Source organism: Balaenoptera acutorostrata, chromosome 3 (assembly GCF_949987535.1).
Source record: "Balaenoptera acutorostrata chromosome 3, mBalAcu1.1, whole genome shotgun sequence".
In the NCBI taxonomy this organism is placed as follows: Eukaryota; Metazoa; Chordata; class Mammalia; order Artiodactyla; family Balaenopteridae; genus Balaenoptera; species Balaenoptera acutorostrata.
In genome coordinates, this window is record NC_080066.1 from 95149527 (window position 1) to 95174674 (window position 25148).

General features: G+C 47.4%; 1 protein-coding gene across 1 annotated transcript in view; it reads left to right on the forward strand.

The window, feature by feature from the left end:
- The window catches only part of EHD4 (EH domain containing 4), a 93429-nt gene that overhangs the window by 56972 nt on the left and 11309 nt on the right, over positions 1-25148 (forward strand). Inside the window, exon 4 of the mRNA XM_028166046.2 lies at positions 15464-15876. Within this exon, the coding sequence (XP_028021847.2) occupies positions 15464-15876 (413 nt within the window). The remainder of the gene's footprint in view (positions 1-15463; positions 15877-25148) is intronic.

Consider the following 25148-nt stretch of genomic DNA (forward strand, 5'->3'; position numbering starts at 1 on the left):
CAGGAATCGACCCCGTGCACCCTCTACAGTGGAAGCACTGCGTAGTCTTAACCACTGGACCTCCAGGGAAGTCCTGGGTGGTCCTACTTTAGATGGGTAGTGAGAGGAGGTGTCTCCGAGGAGGTGGCATTTAACCTCAGACCTGCAGAATGGAGGGGCTAGCCTGGCAGAGAGTTGCGGGAAGGGCATTGCAGGCAAAGGCCAGAGGGAGCGGGCAGGTCAGGGAAGGCTGGAGGCTGGGGAGTGGCCAGGAGGTGGTGAGCAGTGAGGTCAGGAGGGGCTGCTGGTGGGAGCTGTTGGCTTTAGGGAAGCACGTAGATTTTATTCTGAGAGGAGCAGGATTATCTTTTTTAACCTTCTCTTGATTGCCCAGAATTATCTCTGTGAACAGCCAGGTGTTCTCATACTGGGCAGTCACAGATCCAGCCCGGCTCTGCCACTCAGTTTCTGTGTGTTTGTTTGGTTGGTGGATGGTTGGCTTTCTCCTCTCTTGATGCCAGACTGTCACTGTCATTTCTTCTCCTGTCATACCTGTTCTCAGTTACCGTCTCCCCTCTGCTCCCCTTCTACCCTGTGAGTGATGCACTGAAGCCCTAGAGCCCTAGGCAAGATACAAAATGATTAATGATAACAACCATATTCTACCAGCCAAGTGTCACTTGGCACTATGATAACATCCTATGGGACATCCCTCGTTTCACATTCCCTAATGGGCTACCTGAAGAAATGACCCCTCAAATCAAGACCCAAACATTCTCAGGCTCCAGGGAACTTGTTAATATGCTACTTCCTGGCCTCAAGCACAATTTGGGGGATCTGGAGTGAGATGCAGAAAACTGCGTGTCCAGGGGTTCTGGTGCAGGAGGTCCCCACTTTGAGGAATCTGGGGTAGCGCTGAGCCTGCCCCCTCCTATGCTCTCTGCCACCTCCAAACCAAGTGAAAGAAGAGATGATCACAAACTTGGAAAACCTACCAAAATGGACTTGAGCTGTGTCCCACGTCCCTCTCACCAGTGTGAAAGGATAGGGCGGAGGGTGTAAGTGGTCGGGGGTGGTCTTTGGGTGGGGTGAGAGGCAGCGCAGCACTGGGCCGGGATCTGTGACTGACCAACATCCTCCCAGGTGAGGGCTTTGACAGGGAGCGGAGGTAACTTTACCCCACAGTGGTCACCAGGTAATCAGGTGACTCTAGCCTCATGAGCATCTAACAGGGACCCCTGGCCTGACGCTGCTGTCCTCTGCCTGTGCCTTCACTCCATATAGGAGCACCCCCAAACCATTCTAGACTTCTTTGGAAGTTAGGGTTTTTAGAACCTCTAGAGAAAAATAGAGAGATTTTTTTAAAGATTCTCATTTATATTTTCAAATGTTTAATAACTTCACTGCTATAATGGGGACATTCTTGTTGTATAACCTCCATCCCTAATGTTATGTATGGCAGAAGCTCTCTGCCCCACCATCACTGTGCACCCATGGAGGGCCCCCCCAGACTGGATGGTGGGAGTGATTGATTGTAAATGCATGATTCTAGGCGGGAGAAGAGCAGTATCATCTGAGAAACACTGGCCTGGGACATTTTTCCATTTCCCTGGCTCTTCCACTGACCAGCTGGGTGACCCGGGCAAGTTATTCCACCTTTGTGAGCCTTAGTTTCCTCCTCTGTAAAATGGGAGGAAAAACGCTTTCCCTCACAGAGTTAGAGCTGAATAATCGTGTCAGTACCTAAATGGTCCATAGGCATTAGCTCTGAAACATGCTCAGAGTGAGAGGACCCAGAGTGGACAGAGGGCAGGTTCAGGCGCCTGTGCTGGTGGGGAGGCATCTCCAGCTAGTGGACGTAGAAACGTGCTGAAAATAGCGGCGCTTTCAGGGCATCTTTGTTTTCCATCATTGTGGGCCCTGGAGGAGGCTGACCTGAGCTCAAATCTCAGCACCCCTACCTTACTGTGGGACCCTCTGAGCCTCAGTTTACACTTTTATAAAGTGAGGAAACCCCCCACCCCAGTTGTTGGAAGATAAAGTGACATAACAAGTACAAGCCATTTGGCATACAGTCGTGTTGAAGGACTGTTGGTGATGGTAGTCTTGTTCACTTCCTGGAACTGGGGTGGTCCCTGAAAGACCCACCAGGATCGCAGGGTCAGCTCGGCCAAGTGCCCCAGAATTACCCCGGAGAGTCAATCTCACCCCCCACCACTTACATCCTCCGCCCTATCCTTTCACACTGGTGAAAGGGACATGAGACACAGCTCAAGTCCATTTTGGTAGGTTTTCCAAGTTTGTGATCATCTCTTCCTTCACTTGATTTGGAGGTGGCAGAGAGCATAGTAGACTTGACAGTAGATCTGTAGAAAGAATGCTGAGAGAATGCAGCCACGGAATGCCATTGGGGAACCTGCTTCAGAGAATGACCCAGAGGAGGTGTCCTCTCGTGGCGAGGGCCCCGGCTCTTGTCACGTTTTCAGTTCTTTTTGCCATAATCCTCTTTCTGGTATCTGCGGATGTTTCTCACATGTGCCGTGACACTTTCCTCTAGAAACCTCCAATTCACCTGGATTCTTTTCGTCTCTTTCTCAAAACCATCCCCTGTTCGAATCCAAATCATGATGCAAAGCACAAGTCAGACCATTTATTCAGCATTTCGCCTGTCTCAAGTACTCTTCGGAAGTACCACCATTTTGTGCGGATGTGTGTACATGTTGGGATGAAAAATTCAAGTGACAGAAAGTTAAATGGTGAAGAACATTTGTCCCATCCACATTCCCAGTTCCCCTCCTAGAGCAAAACCCAGCAGCAGCCTCTTGGGCTTCCTCTGAGTAAGAAGGTCCTCTGCCCACTGCTCTGCATCAAGACTTTTCCACTTAGTAAATCTTGGAGCGCAGCCAGGTCGGGACTTTAGAGCTGCCTCCTTCATATTCCATCATATAGCTGTGCCAGAATTAATAGCTGGTGTCCTTTGGATGGATGACATTCAGGCGGTTTCTAATCTTTTACTGTTACAGACAGTGCCACAGAATACAGACAGTTTTGCACATACAGTGCAAGTATATACAGTTTGCACAGTCATGTAACTGTAAGATACACTCCTAGCAGTGGCATTGCTGGATCAAAAGGAACTGTGGTCTTTTTACTGTGTTAACTGATGCCAGAATGCCCTCTCTAGAAGGTGTGCCTGTTTACATTCTCACCAACAGTACAGAAGTACCTGTTTCCACACATCCTCCGCAATTTAGGGCATTACCGATTTTGTTTTCATCTTCGCATTATCTTTGCATCGTCTGATAGGTGAATGGCATCTCATTATAATTCTAATTTCACTTCTCACTGTTCTTGTGGTTGAGCATCTTTTCATATTTACAGATCTTCTCAAAGCAGTTCCTTTCCGGAGATATTTGACCATTTTGAAATACTGTTGGTAACTACATGGACTTTTGTTTAATTAAGTGAGTCTTTTTTTAAAATAAAGACCCCAGTGTGGGCTTACATGGTCCCCCCTGATTTGATCTGTCTTTCTATCTGTGACATAAACTCAGAAATAACTATCTTTGAGTAATGGTTCAGCTTTCGGAGTGGGTTAGCTGATAACTTGGTTGCTGGAGCTGGTGTTCATGACTGGCTATTGTCCAAATGCTCACAGAACACTCACTCAACGCTGGGAGTGTTTAAAAGGAGGAACAGGGCAGGGCAGGGGGTCAGGGTCAGAGGTCGCTTGCAAGTCATTTGTTGATCCAAAGTTGTCACCCTCTGGGTTTAACATTTCTCTGCGGAAAATTATGACTTGAAGAAACATTGTCTGTTTGCCCTTCTGAACCACGAAATGACGAGATGCATTGTCAAAGTTGAAGCCTTGTTTGTAAATACTTGGCCTCATCACACTTGGGTGGAGTGTATATACCATTGGCGTTTTGCCTCAAGAAAATCCAAGTACAAACTGCCTTTGCCTGATTTATAGACATACTGTATGAGACCTTCTTACCTGAGGTACACAAAGCCCACTTGAAAATGAGGAAGAGGCAATTTCCATGTGTGTGACACTTGATTCCTGGATTCTATTAATTATAGTATTAGAAGGTTGAATCTGATGACTTCTTCAGCATCGTTGAAAGCCTCAAATTCTGTGACTTTTTCTCTGGTAATTTCTTTCAGCATAGGGAGTTTGGAGTTAAATGACAAGGAAATTAATCTTGCAGGGCAACTAACTGCCACTATGGAAACATGCAAGGACCTTCAGATCAGCCCAAAATGCCATAGTACATGAGTCCAGTGGAACGAATATAATAAAATGAAATGTGTTCCTTGCTAATCTTATCCCCTAGAGTTAGTCACTGAATATTCCTGTAACCATCCAGATGGTTTTACATTCTTATGCTGGTAATGGAACTTGATGGTATCTACTATACAGGCACTAAATGGATTTTCCTGAGAATTTGACTTTTTGTTTCAGAAAAGCTTGATATTCAGAACCACCATATATATCTTTAAGATTTGAAGGAATCCGTATTGATCATCTGACCCATCTGATAGATGTAGAAACTGAGGCCATGTAAAGTGAAGTGGCTGAACCAGGCTCCAGGACATGTAGGTTTTTCCTAGTAGATTTTCACCAACTTCTCTCTCCAGCAAAGAGCTTCAAATGCCGTGTGCTGTTGCTGTCTGTTTCTAGGGCTCAGACCTGCTTCTTAACCTAATTTTTAACCTGAAATGGAAAATGAAATATGAAACCCAGTTTTCCCTTTGGCTTGGTCACATGACCAGAAGCAGCCACGTTCGCTGTGCTAAATGTTCAGGTAGAGCCTTTCTCAGTTCCCCATCTGCCCATGGTATGCTGTGATTTCGTGATGTGCGGGCTCTTCGGGGTCACGTGGCACCATCTGCCCCGTCGTTATCTTCACAACATCCCCCAGAGGAAGGAGAGACAGGCTGTGGGGCCAGCTTGTTTATTTTAGGAGGAAACAGGCACAGAAAAGTTAATTCACAAGGTCTTGGACTGAATTCCAAAGGGAGAGGAGTGGGAAGAGGAGCTAGAGGATAAACAACACCAAGCCCATCCCAGGACAGGCTCGGTCCTTGGTTTAATTTAAAATGTGTTGTGTTCAGTGGCCAGACCACCCTCAGGCCAGGCACAGGGCGGCAGGGAACTCTGTAACTGCGGGGATATTCTTGTAGCCAGTTACATTCTCCAAGCGGTGACCATCACCGTCTGAAAACTTTGAGGGGAACACACATTGAACCTCCACCGAAAGAGGTGACCGCTGTGCAGATGTGGAGGCCGCGGTGTCCGTCCTCTCTGAGAGTCTCGTTGGATCCGGGAAGGGGCTTAGTATCAGCTCACCCCCACGCCACCCACCCCAACTGTGTGTCTGGTCAGCTGCGAGGAGGAGAAAGCCGGCTGGAGAAGAGAGGGGAGGTGCGGGGGGGAGGCAGGAGCAGTGTCTGTACTCATTGCACACCTGCGTGTTCCCGCTGCTCTTTGGGCACAGCTGAAGGGGGCCTGCCTCTGTCTACAGCGGGGTGTGTAGCAAAGACACCACTTCACCTGCAGGGTTTCTTGAGATGGCAGTAAGCTGGAAAGCACTAGAAATCCAGACCCTAGCTGTAAACACCAGTACAGAAGGAAGGGAATGCCACCTTAATAATATTTGCTAGCCCAGTCCTGTATGGGCCAATGATTTTTTCCATGTTTATTTTTTTTTATTACAAAAATAATATATGTTCATCGTAAAACACTTAAAAACTACTTTTTAAAAGACCAAAAAGAAGAAAATAAAAATCACCTGTAATCCCACCATCATGGTATACACACAGTGCAGTGCAGTGGATAAAATTGCAGGCTCTGGGATCAGCGTCCCTGGGTTTGAATCCTGGCTCCCCTGGGAAATAGCTGTGTGGCCTTGGGTTAAGTTTATTTTTTTTTTGAGGAATAAGTCAAATTTATTGAGCATCTACTATGTTCAGTGGTAGATCCTGGGTGTAAGGTGGTAAACGGAATGAGGGGTGGTGTTTGCCCTCAGAATTTCTGTCGTATAGTCACCAAATAAATATTATAGAGAATAAGTGTTATGAAAGAAACATCACTGATGCTGGAAGAATATGTCCCAGGGAAGCTGATTTAGTATACAGTGTTCTGCGATAGGCTTTTGGGTTCTAGACATGATGACAGTCTCATCTAGAGGACGGGCTATGGCAGAGAACAGACCCTCTCAGGAGGTGGGGAGGTCCAGCTCCACTCGGGTGGGGGAACGCCTCCTGGGGGGAAGTGCCCCGGAGGGATGGGTAACTGGAGATGGGAAAGAGGGAAGGCGTCCCAGGCAGAAGGAAAAGTCAGAGGCAGGGAACCGCAGGATGCTTTGGAGGAGCAGCAAAGAGCCCAGTGTGGTTTATGGGGTGGGGAGGGCAGTTTAGTATGAGAACTGTGAGAAAAGGCTGGGGAGGTAAGCTGGGGCTAGTCGCCAAGACTCTGTAGACATTTATTCTAGAAGTAATCAGGGACTCACAGTTGGGGAGATTATCTGAGTTCTGAGAAGGCGCGGGGATCATTTGAGGGCTGGATGGCAGAGGACGGAGCCCGGGGACAGGAAGGGCAGTTAAGGTCACTGCCAGCACTCTCAATGCCTGTCTGGACAGTCTGTGCTGGACAGCTGACTAGGTGCTGGAGGGACACAAAGATGGACATGACACCTCGGGGAACTCTGGGAGAGGGGCCAGTGTTACACAAACCAACACCGTAGGTGCTGGGGAAGGGGTATGAATGCCCTGCATGCAACGGAGCTGCTAGCTCTGGGAGGGGCAGGCCAGGGCCCCGCCGAAGAGGAGGAGAGGTCTGAGCAGAGTCCTGGGCTGTGGCCGGCTGGGCGAGTGGCCTTGCCCACCCCAAGAAGGGCACTAGGGGCAAGGGCAGGGAGAACCTGGCCTCGGTCTGACTGTCCTCCATTATCTTGCATCCTTTTATTGACACACATTTTGTTTAAAACTCACGTACTTGGCTTTGGGAAGAAACTGAAGCATTTTTTCTGCTGTTCTATTAAAAATATCCTGCCAAATTTGCTTCCTCAGGGTCCCCGCCCTGTGTTTACCTGAGCCAGGCGGCCACTGCTGAAACCTCAGATGCCATTTCCTGGTGGGTCTTTTCAGCAGGGATGGTGACCATGGTCTCCACAGGGCTGTGACGGAAGCCCCTGATTGGGTGGAAAGGGCCCCTTCCTTCCTGCCTCCCCCCCTTGTTCCCAGAATGTGGAGCCAGGAATGCCAAGCTGGGATCTTCCACAGGACAAAGTCTCTTTCCCAGCTCGCAAAGCTATATAGCTTTGGGGTCCTTTTGCAAAGATAGAAAGTGTATTTTTAAACAACTGGACTGATTACATCTCTGTTTTGTTCCAGACTGTTAAAAGTTCCATTGGAAAGTCTTATAGAATTGAAATGTCTATAACTGAATGATGAATTTTTAACATATATCGAGCATCACAGGGATAGTTCTATTATTGTGTCAACTCCTGTGCCCTCCACGGACACTCTTACCTGCACACATACATACACTACACCCACATGCAAGCTCACCTGCATGTGTGCACACACACACACATGCCCAGATCTGTGTGCACCCTGGGCCTTGTTGCATTCTGCCCAGCTGGAACTGATTCTCATAAACTCAGAACATTCTCTTCCCTGAGCTGTCAGCATGAAAGGCTCTTTAATCACCTTGCCCACGAGGCAAGGCACTGTGAAATTACACGACTCTCAAAGTTTCAGTAGACAAGCCAAATTTTACATTAACCTCTGTGGTTAAGACTGTTTCGACTGTTGCTAAATCCAGCTCCGTACATGGTCAGATTTGTGACATAGTTCCCTGATGAACAGATTTCAACTTCCTGATCTACTCAGCAGTTTGTGGAGATGTATATCTTCAAACAAGTTTAGCAGCCTTGGATTTTTTCCTTTCTTTCCTTCTCCCTTTCTTTCTCCTTTTCCTTCTTCTTTCCAGCCTTCTGTCCATCCTTTCTTCCTTTCTTCTTTTCTTCTCTTTTCCTTTCTTTCTTATTTATTTATTTTTACTTTTAAAGTCAGTTTTATTGAAGTATAGTACATTATAATGCACTCACTTTAATTGTACAGCTTGTTGATTTTTGACAGATTTGCAAATTTACTCATGTTCTCGTGTTTCTCGTGTAACCACCACCATCTTCAAGAAATAGAAATTTTCTGTCACCCTGAGAAGTTCCTTCTTCATTTGTGCCACTTTGCAGTCAGTCCCAGCCCCATCCTCAGCCACAGGCAACTCCTGATCTGCTCTCTGTCACTGTAGCTTAGCTTTGCCTGTCCTAGAATTTAATATAAATGGAATCGTACAGTATTTGCTCTTTAGCGCCTGGCTTCTCCCACTCGGCATGTTTCTGAGATTCACCCGTGTGGCTGCATGTGTCAGTAGCTCATTCCATTTATCACTGAGTAGTAATCCACTGCATAGAGGCACCGCAGTTTATCCGTTCACCTGCCAAAGGACGTTTGGATTTTTTCCAGTTTGGGGCTATTCTGGGTAAAGCTAGCAGCCTCATTTTTATGGCAGTATGTCCCTCAGCAACAGTCCCAAGCACATCCTAGGCACTTGATAATTATTAATTAATCCATTAAAAAAATTTTGTATTTGAAATGTCTTGTTAAATTCCAAGATGTTTAGTGTATTTTCGATTTCCGGAGAGACATGTTCAAAAAGATTGTTTCAAGCAGGGAAGTTTAGGGGAATTCCCTGGTGGTCCAGTGGTTAGGACTCTGCGCTTTCACGTCCGAGGGCCTGGGTTCGATCCCTGGTCGGGGAACTAAGATCCTGTAAGGCGCGAGGCGCAGCCCAAAAAAAGAAAAGGGATTTTGAACATCTTCCCACAGAAAACATTGAGTCAGTGTAGGAAGCAGGGTAGGAAGGGCCCCCCCACCTCAGACATTCCCAGACCAGTTGGGAGGCACCTGTGGACTAACGGAGTACAGTTCTCTGGGGGGCTAGGGGCACGCTGCGGGAGCCCAGGAGGGCTGGAGGGCACAGTTGGGTCTCTAAGGCTGAGTCAGAGCTGTAGCGTTTCCACTCAGAAGTAGGCTCCAGGTAGACAGTGCTGTCCAGACCAAAGGCAGTCAGCTCAAAACGTAAGGACACTATGTAGGCCAAAAAAAACAGCAGCCAAGGGCACGTTCAGTCTGAGGGCCACTGGTTTTCAATGTTGTTTTAAGTGGTAGCTTCATCACAGACCTACTTAGCATAGTGTGCTGACTGTAGGGGTGACAGGGCTCTGACCGCCCTCTGTAACAGAACCTCTGGGGCACTTCATTGCTCTCCGCCCGTTGAGTACGAATGTTTGCCCTGAGCTGTCCCAGCCAGCGCAGGTGTGCACAGGCCTTTCCTAAGCCAGGGGGGAATCCTGTGGTTGGAATCATCGCTCTGTTTCAGGAATAACCCAGGGTCTTTAAGGCCAACTGGTAGAACTCCCTCTGTTTCACAAGCAAGGAAAGAAAGGCCACTAGCTCTATTCGTAAAATATGAATGGTTTGTGCTCGGTAGGTATATTCTATTAGCTGTTTTCTGAGCACTGATTCTCTCACTTGGCTCAAGCATCATTGCATTGTCACCTTTACCCTAATTAATTTTGTTTTCTCTGTGACTGCAGACTATACCTCACCCCAGCCAGGCATCCTTCAACAAATATTTATTGTGCCCCCGCCATGCATTGGGGACTAGATACGAGGGTTTTTTAAATAACCAGCAGATAACATCTTGGAGAGCTTTCTAGGTGCCAAGATGATTCTAACTGCTTCACATATATTAACTCCACAGCCCCATGAAGTATATGGATACTATTATTAGCCCCATTTTACAGATGAGCAAATGAGGCACAGAGGGGTTAAGTAACATGCCCAAGGTCACAGAATTAGTAAGTGATGGAGACAGATTAGATCCCAGGCAGCCTGAGTCCAAAGCCCATACTGATAATCACTGTCTTGTGCCGCCATGAGGAAGATGTGGTCCCTACGGTTAAAGAATTTATGATCCAATGAGAGAACCCTGTATATCCATTGGATTATAATCCACTGTGTAAAGTTGTTTAGTAGGAGAATAAGCAAAGGGCTCTGGGAGCTCAGAAGAGGGAGTAACTGAGTCCACCTTTGTGAGGGAGGGGGGCAGAATTAATAATGAAAGTTTATATTTATTGAAAGTTTACTAAGTCTCAGCACTGTACTGAGCATGTTAAAAGCATTTTCTTATGCAGTCATTCAACAACCTGGTTTTACAGATGAGAAAATTGGAGCTTATAGAAGTTAAGTAACATGTCACTTAAGTTTCCCCTAGGTGTTTTGAAGAATGACGAGGATTTGGGCTAGATTTCTAGGTCCTAAGCCAGAGGAGAAGGGCTTGCCAGGGCCTAGGCCCAGCATGAGCAAAGATGGGGGAGCTTTCATGAATTTTAAAATCCGTCTTCAAATAAGCAGATTTAAATTCTGTGTTTCCTCAGTTCTGTGCTGTACCATCTAACCATGTATTGGTAACTTTTTAGAATAAAAAGAAACTATTTTAAATGTGTTTTGTTTTACCGACCAGCAATAACACAGACCCATCTTTGCCATCCCATGCCTTGGTCTTCATTCTAAGGCAGTGATCCTCAAACTTTACTGGGCATTACAATTGTCTGAGGAGCTTATAAAATGCCGGTCACCCTTCTCTACTTTGAAATGAAAGTGTCAGATGACAAGAGAGCAAACTCTTAAGTTTACTGAAGAACTGCATGCATAAATATTTCTAATATTATATTTTGAAGTTACTACATTGTTCATTTCCCTTGTGCCTAAAATATAATCTTTTCTATTCAGAATGATGACCAATCCTCAGTGGAAACCATAAATCATTGCAGGCTTCAGTTTCATTCACCATCCTATGCTTACTAAAGCCAGAATAATGTATAAATATGTTGTAGAGGCTTTGTAAACAACTCTCATTTAGCCAAAAATAAAATTAAATCTGTATACTCTAAAAAGTAATAATAAAGTAAAATAAAATGCAAGTCACCAAGCCCAGCCCCAGGGATTCTGATTCCATGGTTCTAGGGAGAGGCTAGGAGTCTAAATTTTAACAAACCCCATACTTGATTCTGATGCAAGACCAGGCTCTGAGAATCAGTGGTCTCTAGGTCCTTCTGAATAATTTTCCTTCAGCAGGCAAACTAAATAACATATCATTAAACTAGATCCTTTCTTTAAAATCAGCTGGAACAGGCTTCCCTGGGGGCGCAGTGGATAAGAATCCGCCTGCCAATGCAGGGGACACAGGTTCGTTCCCTGGTCCGGGAAGATCCCACATGCCGCAGAGTAGCTAAGCCCGTGTGCCACAACTACTGAGCCTGCGCTCTAGAGCCCGCGAGCCACAACTACTGAAGCCCGCGCGCCTAGAGCCCGTGCTCCGCAACAGGAGAGGCCACCGCAGTGAGAAGCCACCGCAGTGAGAATCCCACGCACCGCAACCATGAGTAGCCCCCACTCGCCGCAACTAGAGAAAGACCGCGCACAGCATCGAAGACCCAATGCAGCCAAAAATAAATAAATAAATAAATAAATAATTTTAAAAAAAATCAGCTAGAACTTTTTGATAGACAGATATTTGGTGCCTTTCTTATATCATGAAGATATAAGAATTGAGAAGACCTATTCAGCCTTAAAATGGAAGGAAATTCTGATACCTGCTATAACATGGATGAACCTTGAGGACATTATGTTAAGTGAAAGCAGCCAGTCACAAAAAGACAAGTACTGCATGATTCCACTTATATGACGTATTTAGGGCAAATTCATAAAGGCATAAAATAGAATAGTGGTTGCCAGGGGCTGGGGGAGGAGGGAATGGACACATTGTTTGGTGGGTACACTTTCGGTTTGGGAAGACGAAAAGAGTTCTGGAGATGGATGTTGGTGATAGTTGCGCAACAATATGAATGCACTTAATGCCACTAAACTGTACACTTAAAAATGATAAAATAATAACAATAACAACTGTATGTGGGGAAAAAATTGAGCAGACCAACCTCTCCTGGCTTTGATAATTCTTTGCTTTCTTCTGAGACACTTGGTGATTTTTTTCACCTTTGATTGTGTTGCCTAATGTGTAACAAGCAATCCTTTTTACACCTGCTTAATGCCAAACAAAACAGTTCTACTTCCCTATACTACTTAATCTTATTAAGCTTTCAACATTACTTTAAAACAGAAGAATACAGACATGCAGCCATTCCTCCCGAGATGAGTACTGGCTTCACTTATAGCAAACTTACATCTGGCAGTTCCGTTTCCAGTAACTTTTTATTTCACTGAAGCATTAGAATGAAGTCTTCTTTAAAATAACTATTAGGAACCCAAATTTAAGTTAAAGTTTAAACACATGAGGTACTATTGAGGCCAACTGCTGAACCCAGGTGGCCCTTGGAGGAGGAGAGACGTGTCTGCATGGCTGGATTTGCACGGTGCACGCACATGGGGGAGGTGACAGCTATTGGAGTGGCAAGTTTCTTTCGGCACTGATGGTAAGAGCATCTAGAGTTCGGAAATATTCAAATGTGGGGATAGATTATTTACCAGTCGTGGTCCTTGGTAGCAAACCAAAGAAGCCGATTCTCGCTAACTTAAGCAGAAAAGGAATTTTTCAGAAAATCAGGCTGTTCGCAGAATTGATGGGAAAGTTGGAGAGCTGGGCTCAAAAACTAGGTTAGGAAACCACCATCACTGTCTAAACTCAGCCACCTCTGCCAGAAATAAATTCTCAGGTTCCCTGTGTCTTTGCATCATTCCCTCAAGATTCAACACCATCCTCTGGTAGGAGATGATTGTCTGATTCTAGATCACCTACCTGTACCCCAGCCTGCTAACGAGTGGGGCAAGAGTCTGTCTGCCACACCTTCAGCGTCTGTGGCCCCCGAGGGACCCTCCCACAACCCCCACCGGACAGGAAGGGCGTTCAGCAAAATACAACTCGTGTCCTCTCCAGTGTGCACTCTGGACACAGCCTTTTCTTTCATCTGTTTGTGAACCTTCGGTTACCAAGTGAGAGAGACTTTGGGTCGGAGAGATAAGTCGATCATCCCTATTGGAAAAGTAAATCCACAAGCAGGGCCCTCAGTGGGTGGTTGCAAAATGTCCTCCAGGTGCCCAGGGAACAGCACCATCTTTCGTCTGCTGAGGATCTGCTACCCGGGATCTGGGCACTCTGGCACACAAGTCAGCTTCAAATGACAGAACGTGTGTTACCTTAGGAGTAGGTTTGTTCTGGCCTCAGAGGGACAGAACTCGAGTGGAATCTTGACTCTGAATATTCACATACTACTCTGTGACCTGTTCAATAGGTCTTTGATTTTCCTCTGATCTAAACTGGCTGCTGACAGCAATGAAAATAAACTCTGGCCCACGTTCCGGGAACTACCTTTGTCCTCCTTGTCCCCGGTGGAGTCAGGGAGTGATGCAGAGAGAAAGAGAAGTGAAAAGCCTGAGCTGGCAGCATATGCACATGTGTGATGACATAAAGCCCCACATCTGGGGGCTGTGGTTTCCTCTGGAGAGGAGGTTGAGGCTAGGGCTTGGGGAGGGGTGCACAGAGGGCTTGAGCATTTCTGAATGTTTTCTTTATTTAAATGTGTCTGAATCCAGTTTGCTTGTCCACCTACTCCCCTTATACCTGTTCTTCAATTCGTGGAAACTTTAGTCCATGGACCCCCTTTATTTCTGCCTAATAGCTTATTCTCCTTTAGACACTTTCTCATCTACCTTAGATGCCTCACTCCCTCCATCCCCAGAGTCAACCAGAATCCCAAAACTGGTGTAACTTATTTTTTTCTGTGCTGTAGTATATATCCATAGGCTGTTGAGCGGTGCTTTGTTTTTTCCATTGTAAGTGAATGTTATCAAACTGTACATGTCCTTTTGAAACTGATTTTTTTTAATTAATTAATTTATTTATTTATTTATTTATTTATTTTTGGCTGTGTTGGGTCTTCGTTTCTGTGCGAGGGCTTTCTCTAGTTGCGGCGAGCGGGGGCCACTCTTCATCGCGGTGTGCGGGCCTCTCACTATCGCGGCCTCTCTTGTTGCGGAGCACAGGCTCCAGACGCGCAGGCTCAGTAGTTGTGGCTCACGGGCTCAGTTGCTCCGCGACATGTGGGATCTTCCCAGACCTGGGCTCGAACCCGTGTCCCCTGCATTGGCAGGCAGATTCTCAACCACTGCGCCACCAGGGAAGCCCGAAACTGATTTTTTACTCACCAATTTGTGAGAGATTTGCCTGTGTTGACAAGTGAAGATCTAGTTCATTCGCACCGCTATGTGGTATTTTGTTATATAAATAAACTAGACTTCAATTTTTTTAAGTATGTGAAGCAAACAAGACCAAGTGTCAAAATTTCTTAAAGGTACAAGGTGGGTATATCAGCATTCATCACATTATTCTCTAGACTGTTATATGTGTTTGGAAGTTTTCAAAATCTAAAAAAGAGGCAAGAGCACTAAAGTAGCTTCAGGAAGAATCCCATCTGGGTTCTGATTGGGCTGCACTGAGGCTCTGATTCCAGAGCTAATCAGACTGAGAATAAAAATAAACCTGTGGAACTGGCCCCTCTTGTTTCCTTCTCGCGGGACTTGCCTCCCTGGAGAAATGCCTGAAAATCTTGACCACAAGCGCAGAGGAGTGTTGATTTAGCTGCATGATTTGGAGTGCATTGGTACGTGGCCAAAGTGAACTAAACAGAATTGTCATGGGCCTAGTTGTTTTTAGAAAGAAATTGGCAAGAGACCGTTTCTCGGAATAGCTGTGAGACACAATTTTTTAAATATTTACAACATACTTAGGATATAAATAGTCCAAATGATAAATATAGGTCACAGTTTTGGCCAGGCCAACCTTTGATCTCCTTAACACTCTTAAAAACTTAAAGAGAAGGCGATTTCTCTTTTGTGGTACTTCCTGGACACCCCATGGGACTCCAAGTGGCCTCTAGGTTTTCTTCCTTCTCCAGCTCTGGAACTTTCAGAAAGGTGAGACTCTGACAGAAATTAAGAGCTTTTGACCCATGGCCTGCATTTTTACAGAGCCATTGTTCAATTTTGCCACTGAGCGAAAAGACTGTACTAGGTGAAACAAGAGACTCCTGGGGGACTAAATGAAATTACATCTATGGAAGTAAGCATTGCCCAATCAAAGTGACCACGAGCTCCTCTATATCCCCTGTTTCATCTCATGGAAGGGCTCCCAGGGTCCCCAGCATTAACTCGATGCATCCAGCCCAGAGGGCCCCATTTGAAATGATTTTCAGGTTATGAGGCCTCCCCTGCCTCCAGCTTGGAGACGGGGCTCTCTCCTCAGCAGCTGCTGGAGACCCAGGTGGTTACGAGCCCTCCCAGCAAGCGTGTCCCCTGCGGCAGCCGCCTGCACTAATGTGCCCTTCCCTCCCCACAGGGTATGACTTCTGCCAGGTCCTGCAGTGGTTTGCTGAGCGGGTGGACAGGATCATCCTGCTCTTCGATGCGCACAAACTGGACATCTCAGACGAGTTCTCGGAGGCCATCAAGGCCTTCCGGGGCCAGGACGACAAGATCCGTGTGGTGCTGAACAAGGCTGACCAAGTGGACACGCAGCAGCTGATGCGCGTCTACGGGGCCCTCATGTGGTCCCTGGGCAAAGTCATCAACACTCCCGAGGTGCTGCGCGTCTACATCGGCTCCTTCTGGGCGCAGCCCCTGCAGAACAGTGACAACCGCCGGCTCTTCGAGGCCGAGGCCCAGGACCTGTTCAGAGACATCCAGAGCCTTCCTCAGAAGGCGGCGGTGCGCAAACTCAATGACCTCATCAAGCGAGCGAGGCTGGCCAAGGTAAGCCGGAGACCCCCCGCGGCAGCCTCTGCAGGGGACCCTCCCCACACTCTCCTCTCTAAGGGAAAGTTTGAGGGAGACTCCACTCCAGGAGCCTCGGGGGACAGGACGTGGAATGGGTTAGGAAGAGAGCCCCACGATCAGTATCCCTCTTTAGATTCTGGCTCCTAGCTCTGTGATCTTGGGCAAATGACTCAACCTTTCCAAACCTGTTTTCTAATCTGTAAAATGGAGCTAATAAGAGCACATCCCAGGGCGCTTGGGCGTGTTTAGTGCGACCTGGTTTGCAGAGTGCTTGGTGTAGTACGTGGCACACAGGGAGGAATCCGTGCCCTCACCACCTGGATGCTGCTGTTATGTTAGGATGGTGGGAACGTAACCGCTGAACCAGAGAGAGGTGGCGTCGATGGGACCAGTGGGGTGCCAAGATGCCACCACCCGTCACCCTATGCCTGAGGCATAGAGCCCCGTGTCACACGTAGACACAGAGGGGCCCCAGGAGGAAGGTTGGCTCAGCCCAGCCCAGCCCACCAAGTGTGTCGGTTTGGGGGCAGGGGGCGCACCACATCCCCATTCCAGGCTGTGGCTTCCGCTCCCTCACCTCGTGGCTGAGCCTTTCAGCAGCCCCCGGAGTCTGTGCCCGACAGGGGTGGGCAGTAATCTGCTGACCACCCTCAAGTAGTCGATTTTGTCATGTCTCTGAAGAGAGAGGAGGATGTGACTCTTCTAAGGAAAAGTATAGAAAAAAATGGTTCTTTGAAAACTATTTGTACATTTCATAAAATCATATTCCTCTAACGCTACAAGTGCCTCCAGAGTTTACCTAGTCCTGGTGATGATCAGAAGCACCCAGGAGCTTTAAGCAAAGAATCCCCAGGCCCTGCCCCAGAGCCTCTGATGCATTTGCGTGCGTGCGTGTGTGTGTGTGTGTGTGTGTGTGTGTTTGTGTGTGTGTGTGTGTGTGTGTGTGTGTGTGTATAAAGCTCCCCACGTGATTCTGTTGATCAGCCAAGTTTGGGAACCAGAGGTCTAGCCTGACTCCCTAATTTTACAAGCACAAGGTAGGTTAAGTGATTTCTCCAGGGTTACCTAATCCATCAGTGACAAAGTTAGGACTGAAAGACAGCCCTCCTGCCTCTCAGTCTCGCCTTCTGCTTTGGCCCGTCCCTTCTGCTAGAACTGATCACCGGGCCTGCCTTTCCAAATCCACTGCTACCCTGGTCAGGAAGTGAGGTGGGCTCACTTCTCCTTCATCTGCTGGTGGCAGAGAACCCATGTCTCCTCCCACTTCCTCTTGCTGCACCGAGAGTGGCTTCTGCTGTGGCCTGGGGGCCCACAGGCCAGCCTTCTGGAGTCCACCATCACTTTGCCTCATTCAGTCGGCAGCTGCTCAGCGTCCCTGGGCCGGGGCTGGGCAGCCTGGTCTGGGGGAGGAGGGGGCGCAGGACCCCCCCTTACAGAATGGGGAGCTGTGTGTGACCGGGGTGTGGACACTGTGCTCTGAGGAGGGGGCCTCGCCGGGGCGGGATGGGGAGTGGGGAGGGCTCCACGGAGGGGGACTTCCGGGCGGGTGACCAGCCGTCCAACCCCTCCTCATGGCTCGTCATCGCCGCCCTTATGCCAGCATGCTCACAGGGCAGCATCCCGCCTATGTCGAAAGAGACGCTTCCCTGGCTGCCCAGCCCCACCCATAGTCCCTGGATCTGCTCTTTTCCTCTCGACTCAGCTCCCCACCCAGTGCGTGCTCATGCCCTCCTCCCACGTGGCCCAGCTAATCTGCAGTCACCTGTGCTCCCGTGAGTCACTGCTGTTTTAACTTTTCTTCTCAGTACCATCTGCTTCCTTCCCGAACTACAGCCACATTTGTTCCAGTTCTGCAAGGCTTGTAAATCCACTGATTTGCAGCTCTCCTGAAATGATTTCCCTCCCCTGCTCATCCCGGGCCTGATGCTTGGTGGCAGGAAGTCCGTTTTTGCCCATTTAGTGACGCCCGTCCCCACCGCCCCGGCGTGTGGTCGTTCTCTCCTCCAGCTGATACAGCTGAGCTTAACCTTCAGTGTACATAGTACCCAACGTGATCTTATAACCAAGGCTGGTAAATGACGTCATAGCCTTTGCAGATTTCAAGATCTTTTAAACTATTTTTAAATGCCCATGGACGGGTTTTGTTTGTTTGTTTGTTTGTTTTTTAATTTTCCTACTCTTTTTTTTTTTTAATTTATTTATTTATGGCTGTGTTGGGTCTTCATTTCTGTGCGAGGGCTTTCTCTAGTTGTGGCAAGTGGGGGCCACTCTTCATCGCAGTGCGCGGGCCTTTCACTGTCGTGGCCTCTCTTGTTGCGGGGCACAGGCTCCAGATGCGCAGGCTCAGTAGTTGTGGCTCACGGGCCTAGTTGCTCCGTGGCATGTGGGATCTTCCCAGACCAGGGCTCGAACCCGTGTCTCCTGCATTAGCAGGCAGATTCTCAACCACTGCACCACCAGGGAAGCCCCCCATGGACGTTTTTAGTTTACCAGTTGTTGCTGAGGGCCTAGTGACTGAAGACGCAGCTGTCGTTAGTCATATAAATAAATAAAGAGCAGAGAGCTCACTGGGGGTGCCAAGCACATGGGACTTCGCTGCCATCCTTGAGTGTTGGGCCCTGTGAAGGGGCCAGCATGGCCTGGGTTTAGAGAGGCACAGAATGCTGCTGTGTACTGGCGCCGGGAATAATGAAAGCCCTTGTGTAGAGGCGGGGGGCAGGGGCAGGGGGCGGTCAACTTGCTGAGCTTACTTCTAGGAAAAAAGCTTGTCTTTTTTTTCCTAAGAATAGTATCTGGCTTGTTCCTTTTCATAAAGGAAAATGTTTGAAATACGGATGTTTCCAGCCTGAGCTTCTCAGTGCCAGTGTGTTCCTGGGGCAGCACCACACTGCAAAAGGGGGCAGGAAACAGTCTTGGGCGGAGAAGAAGCCGAACTCAGCACAGTGGCCTTGGCCACTAACCAATGCCATCCACTTTATACACCATCTGCAGTTTTATGTTCCATTTGTGAACTTGTTGCTGAAATGGACAAGGAGTCACCTGAGTTCTTCTCTTTGCAGTGTTTCTATTTCATAAAAAATGCTCTTTGGTTTTGGTATATTAATCTTCATCTCTCTTGATCCAGTTTTCCTTTTGTAAGCCAGTCCTTCCTGAGGGTCTGATCCTGTCAATAAGTGCACAAAGTTGGGCATTCTCTTCATTTCTCACAAAAGGGAACTGAAGCTCAAAAAGGTGACGTAACTTGCCCAAGGCTCCCCAGCCTGAAGTTACAAAATATAGATTCAAACTCCAGTGGGCCTGACTCCCTGGTCCGGAAGGCATTCACCTGAAATCCAGAGTGGACAACATCTGGTTGCTCCTTATTACACCCTTGCTTTCTGCATTAATCTGTCATTCTGTTTATTCTATAAAATTATCCATCCACGTAAACCCTACTGTAAGTTTAGAGGTTTGTCGAGCTGTCATTTTGAAAGCATGCAAAGGATAAGTTTTCAGATGTCACCTGAGAGGTGACAGATCTGAGTTGGGGTATGGAGTGTGTCTATTTATAGACCACCATAATTAGGTAGAATTTGTGGCCCATCCAGAAATAAAGCCAGAAATGCGTTGTTAATGTCCTGCCGGGTTCTGCAGTAGTCAAACTTGAGGTATCATAAAGATGACATTTTTTTTTAAATTTATTTATTTATTTTTGGCTACGTTGGGTCTTCATTGCTGTGTGCGGGCTTTCTCTAGTTGCAGCGAGCAGGGGCTACTCTTCGTTGCGGTGCACAGGCTTTTTATTGCAGTGGCTTCTCTTGTTGCAGAACACGGGCTCTAGGCACGCAGGCTTCAGTAGTTGTGGCACGAGGGCTCAGTAGTTGTGGCTCGCGGGCTCTAGAGCGCAGGCTCAGTAGTTGTGGTGCACGGGCTTAATTGCTCCACGGCATGTGGGATCTTCCCGGACCAGGGCTCGAACCTGTGTCCCCTGCATTGGCAGGCGGATTCTTAACCACTGTGCCACCAGGGAAGCCCAAGATGACATTTTAATAATATGAAAAATGGAACTCTTACTAAAGATCTCTTGAAACTTAATGATTTCCCTGCTTTTTCTATTTATATTTTTTTCCCGACTGTCTATTTCAAAGAACAGGAAACCTTTAGAGTGGGTTTTTTGGTTAGCCTCAAAGATTATATCTTATGATATCCGTAGACATCCTTCTTTGAAGCATGTCACAATCTAAGATGCCAGTCAAGTTTCATTTCATGATTTTTTAGAGTAACCTATTTGGGGAAAGCCCAAAGTAAGTTTAGAAAATAAGAATTTAGTTTTATTCAGCTATAATTAAAATAGCCAAGTTAAAGAAATAAGGTTCACACTCCAAATCATAGTAGTTTATGGGATAAGTGCACAAAGGTAAATAGTGAGGCAAGTTTACTGTAGGACCCCACCCTTTATAAGCATGCTGCCCAAGGATAGGAAAGGCTCCCACCCACTTGGAAACTTTTATTCACTAAAAAATGAGTCACCATTTGAGGAAGGGACAACTAAAAATGAGAAAGAAAAGGAGAGGTCAGTGATTTGGGTGGTTTACTATAGTTCTGTGCAATTTAGTTTCATCTTCAAAGTGTGTCCTCCTCTTAGTCACGTGTCGCATGCAGGGGCAGCTTTCTGGTCTGTCTGCACCGCCTATTCCATCTGGGGAGAAGTTAGACATTTTGAAATTCACCACATGGACCCAGGCTAAGTTATGTAAAAATCATTCTACAATGGCTGATGACTATCCCTTTGATGCTTAGTCCTCCAGGGGGCATTTAAAAATAGCTCAGTTGGCAGCCCCAATCTACTGGGGGTGTGTCAGTACTTGTGTCCACCCAGGGGAGCCTGTCTCTTTGAAGGCCAACATCAGATGACTGGGTAGACCCCCTCACATGCCCTTTAAGGCTCTTCAGAATCATATGTGCTGTTGGTGCCAGCTTTGATTTCAACAGAATAACAAACCTCCAAGTGGGAGCCAATCAGCTGCATCTTGAAGCCTCACACTCTTACTACCCCATGGGTTCATCTTCTGGGTCTTTAGTTTAGGAACTGAAATTTTTATATCATAATAAACCCAACTTTAAAATGTGCTGACCCCCAGGGACTTCCCTGGTGGCGCAGTGGTTAAGAATCTGCCTGCCAATGCAGGGGACACAGGTTCAATCCCTGGTCTGGGAAGATGCCACATGCCACGGAACAACTAAGCCCGTGCACCACAACTACTGAGCCTGTGTGCCACAACTACTGAAGCCTGCACACCTAGAGCCCGTGCTCTGCAACAAGAGAAGCCCCCACTCACCACAACTAGATAAAGCCTGTGCGCAGCAACAAAGACCCAACGCAGCCATAAATAAATAAATAAACAAACAAACAAATATATGTGTGTGTGTGTGTGTGTGTGTGTATATATATATATATATATATATATATATATATATAGAAATGTGCTGATCCCCAGAGGTTAAATGTTCTATGCACGTTTCCAGCTGAGCCTGCAAAGATGCAGATCTCCATCAGGTCATATTAAACCTGGGCAACGCTAAGGTTGCCCAGTGCAGAACAATGTATCCCAGCCTGACTTCCCCCACACGGCTCCCCAGTATCCAAATTCCATGGGCATTTCCATTCCTATTGTCCATGAGCACCTCAAGCTTCCAGCACTTGCTGCTGGGGGTTGCCCTCCAAGCCCACAGTGGAAATACCCAGTATTACTCTGTGTACATGCTTCTCAGCCTTGGATATGCAAACACTTGTCACTGGACACAGTTAATGAGATTGTGGCAGAGTGTAGATGTGAGCTATAAATCCCTGTTCATTTAAAGGGGAGTACATCTTTTTCTGCTCATTGAGTTATTAGCCCAGAAAAAAATTGACATTTTGAGCCATTTGACTTACCCTTGGTCATCACCATTTGATGAGTTGGGGCTTTTCTAGTTTTATATAAGGGAAAGAGCGAATTGAACAAGACCACAATGTTCAAACGTTCCCCAGGGTTCAGTGTCATTCACTTGTGAATGAAGAACTTGGAACCCAAATTCATCATGTTCTATTTAAATATATAGAGTTTATTCATTATTCAGTAAGGACTAAATAGCCACAAGCCTCCTCTGGCGTTACTACCCCTCCAGCTATAGGTCTTTGGCCATTAGTCAATAACAACATTTCTAGTCCCCTTTCTAGAGGACAAAGTGCATTCAAATACGTGCTCTCTCTCTATTCTCATAACCACAGCCCTGTGAGGTAAGGGCTGTAATCCCCAGGTTGTGGGTAAGCAAGCTGAGGCCGGGGAGGAGATAGCTTGCCCAGGGTTGCTCAGCGAGCACGTGGGCAGCGGTGGCAGCGCCTGACCCGGCCTTCAAACACGCAGTCCCATCCTTCCCACCTCCTCTTTCTCCCCATCTTCTCCTTCCTGTTCCTCTTCCTCTCGATTAATTTTCTCTTATTATAAAGAACAAAAGATCAGACTGTTTCTACCTCCTTCCCTGGACCATCGCCGGATCTGGCCCCGGGTCCTGCGTTTGTTTGGAGATACATCTTTGACACATAAGGGCAGACACGAGCTTTTCAAGTTGACTGGGGATTTCAGCCACCCAGGCTGCCCCTTGTTTACCGAGAGTCTCCTTAGACAATCACAAGGCGCCGTCCCGCTAGAAGATTGCAGTCTTCACCCACATTCTGCGTGGTGTTCGCGGCGTGGGTGCCATAACGTGTCCACTTTTTACGTATGGGGAGGGAAGAGAACATGACCTTTCCAGAGCTTCCCTGTGAGTTAGGAACAATCAGAAGCCAAACCTCACAGTTGTTCCATAGGACATAGTTCAGTTTGAATTCCAGATTTCAGCAGCTTCAGTACCATGTTTAGTTCACACCCACAAAAAGCAGTTAATTCTATAAGACAGGGAATGAGGCAGTAAGATAGTTAAATGCTAGTGCCAGCTTGGCATCTCCTAACTAGTTGCGTGACCTTGAGTAAGTCATATGAATTTCCTGGAACCAGGAATTCAATCAGATATAGGGAGCCCCTTCCAGATTTAATACTCTGTGATTCTAAGGGTTATAATTTACCTTGTAACTCGATAAGCTTCTTAAAGGCAGGGCCCGTGCATAGAATCTGACCCTGGGTTATTGTCTTAGGATGCCCAGGGAAGGGCAGGAGGGGGCGGCCATGCAGAGGCAGTACAACAGGGGACTTCCACGAAACAGGCCAGTAGTTGAGGCTGAGAGCAGCCTGCAGCATGAGCAGGTCACCTGAGGGTCATGACTCAGGTAGAGCCAGGCAGGTGGGAGGAGGAGGGAGTTGAGGCCTGGCACAGGAACCGCCCCAGTTATGTCAGGGCCCTGGAGGCCTGGCGTCCAAGGTTGGCCCATCATCCAGCAGCCTCAGTCATCAGCGGTGAGCACCATGAGGGCAGGGATGAGGGAGCAGGTGCCGGGCGATGGGTGGAGGGCTGTGGCAGGGGCACATCACCTGCAGCCCAGCCCAGGGAAAGCAGGCCCCTGGGGACCAGGCAGCGTTCACGAGCAGGGTGCCATTCCCAGGGGACCTAGGGGCTGGGTGGGGAGTCAGCCTTACCTGCGCAGGGGCCTGGCAGTTCCGAGGTACCACACTGATAGGTGGGGAGGGGGCTTGGGGAGCTCTGCAGGGGCCTGGCAGCTGCCCCAGGCCTGGGCTCTGGGAAGGGGTCTTGGAAAGACACCCTCGTGGATGGGAAGCTGAGCAGGTAGTGGGACTTCCCGCTTCAGCTGGGGTGGGCTCCAGAGCAGGGCAGGCCAGAGCACGGAAGAGAGAGGGGTCCACAGGCCCAGTCCAGAGGATCCAGGAGGGCCGAGGCCAAGGAAATGATGCAAGGACAGCTGGTGACAGCTGGTTCTCCCCGATGGAATATGGCGGCCCCGCCAAGAGGCCTTCGGACCTACACAGGGCCGTCCCCAGCCCCATCCAAACCAAGCCAGGCATTCACTAATCAAGGCAAGGAAATTACCAGTCTTACTAGTTTTACCACTTATTCATCATATCCTCAGGAATGCAGTTAAAGCCCATCGTTCTAAATAAAAGGATTCCCAAACCTTGGATTTCTCTGGTTATCTTAAAGAATCGTGTAAATATTTTAAGCTGTTTTAATTTGAAAAGTAAATAAGTTTACTATTCACTTTGTTATAAAGCAGAAACTAACCATTGTAAAGCAATTATACTCCAATAAAGATGTTTTAAAATAAATAAATAAATAAGTTCACTAGTGACAGGAAGGTTTAGACGCATCTCTCCCAACCTATACTTGTAGCAATAGTCAGGCAGCTCAGTGTGTGCTTATGTTAACATGACCTTTATGTAGATGGAGAAGTTAGCGTTGTCTGGTCCAAGCCTGTCAGCATTTGCATTATGCACTTATTTTAGTGTTTAAATCTTAGCAAAATGTTTTTGGCTGTGCCCAGTGTATGTCCATACACAGAGGCCCTCAGTTGATCCATGGGATGTTAATGCTTACCACCTTTATTCAATTTCCATTCTTCCACAAGATTATAGTAGACGTCTGCTTTTTTAATAGGATTTTCCATAGCTACACAGTCATTTTCTTTTTGTAATCACTGCTCTGTTTTTCATCTTTTCTTATTTTAGTTATTTTCTTGACTTCTAAATTACTCTGTAGAATTCTAGATATACAAAGAGAACTTTTTTTTAAACATCTTTATTGCTTTTCAATGTTTTGTTAGTTTCTGCTGTACAAAGAGAACTTTTGTAATGAGCGTTTCTTAACATCCTAAAGTTGGAAATCAGTAGAAGGGTGGAAATGTTAGGGAAGAAAGTGACGCAAGCCAAGTAGAGCCCTCCCAGCAGGATTCACCACCCTTCGGGTAACAGTGCCAGGCCTGCTACCCCTGAGTGACCAAGGTTTCTGGGGCTCCCCCTTCCTGTACCAGGGGTCCCTCTCTCAGACGGAGCTTCTGCTGTCTGGCCTGGCCCTAGGCAGCTGGTCTTGTGCAGAAATGACCTCAGTGATCTCGGGGCCTAAACTGTCCACGGGGAGGTTATGGGTGTTCTCATGTCACTGTTCACCGGGCACAGATTTCAATGCAGATCAGCCATTTCCATCAGCCTCCAGCTTCATTTGCTGGTGCTCCCATGCACTGGCCCTGGTGAAACTTTCTCTTAGGTCTTCTGAGGTTAATCACCAGAACCAAGGTCTTTCCCACTCAGGTGCCCCCATACCTTGCCCCCAGGTCCTTGCCC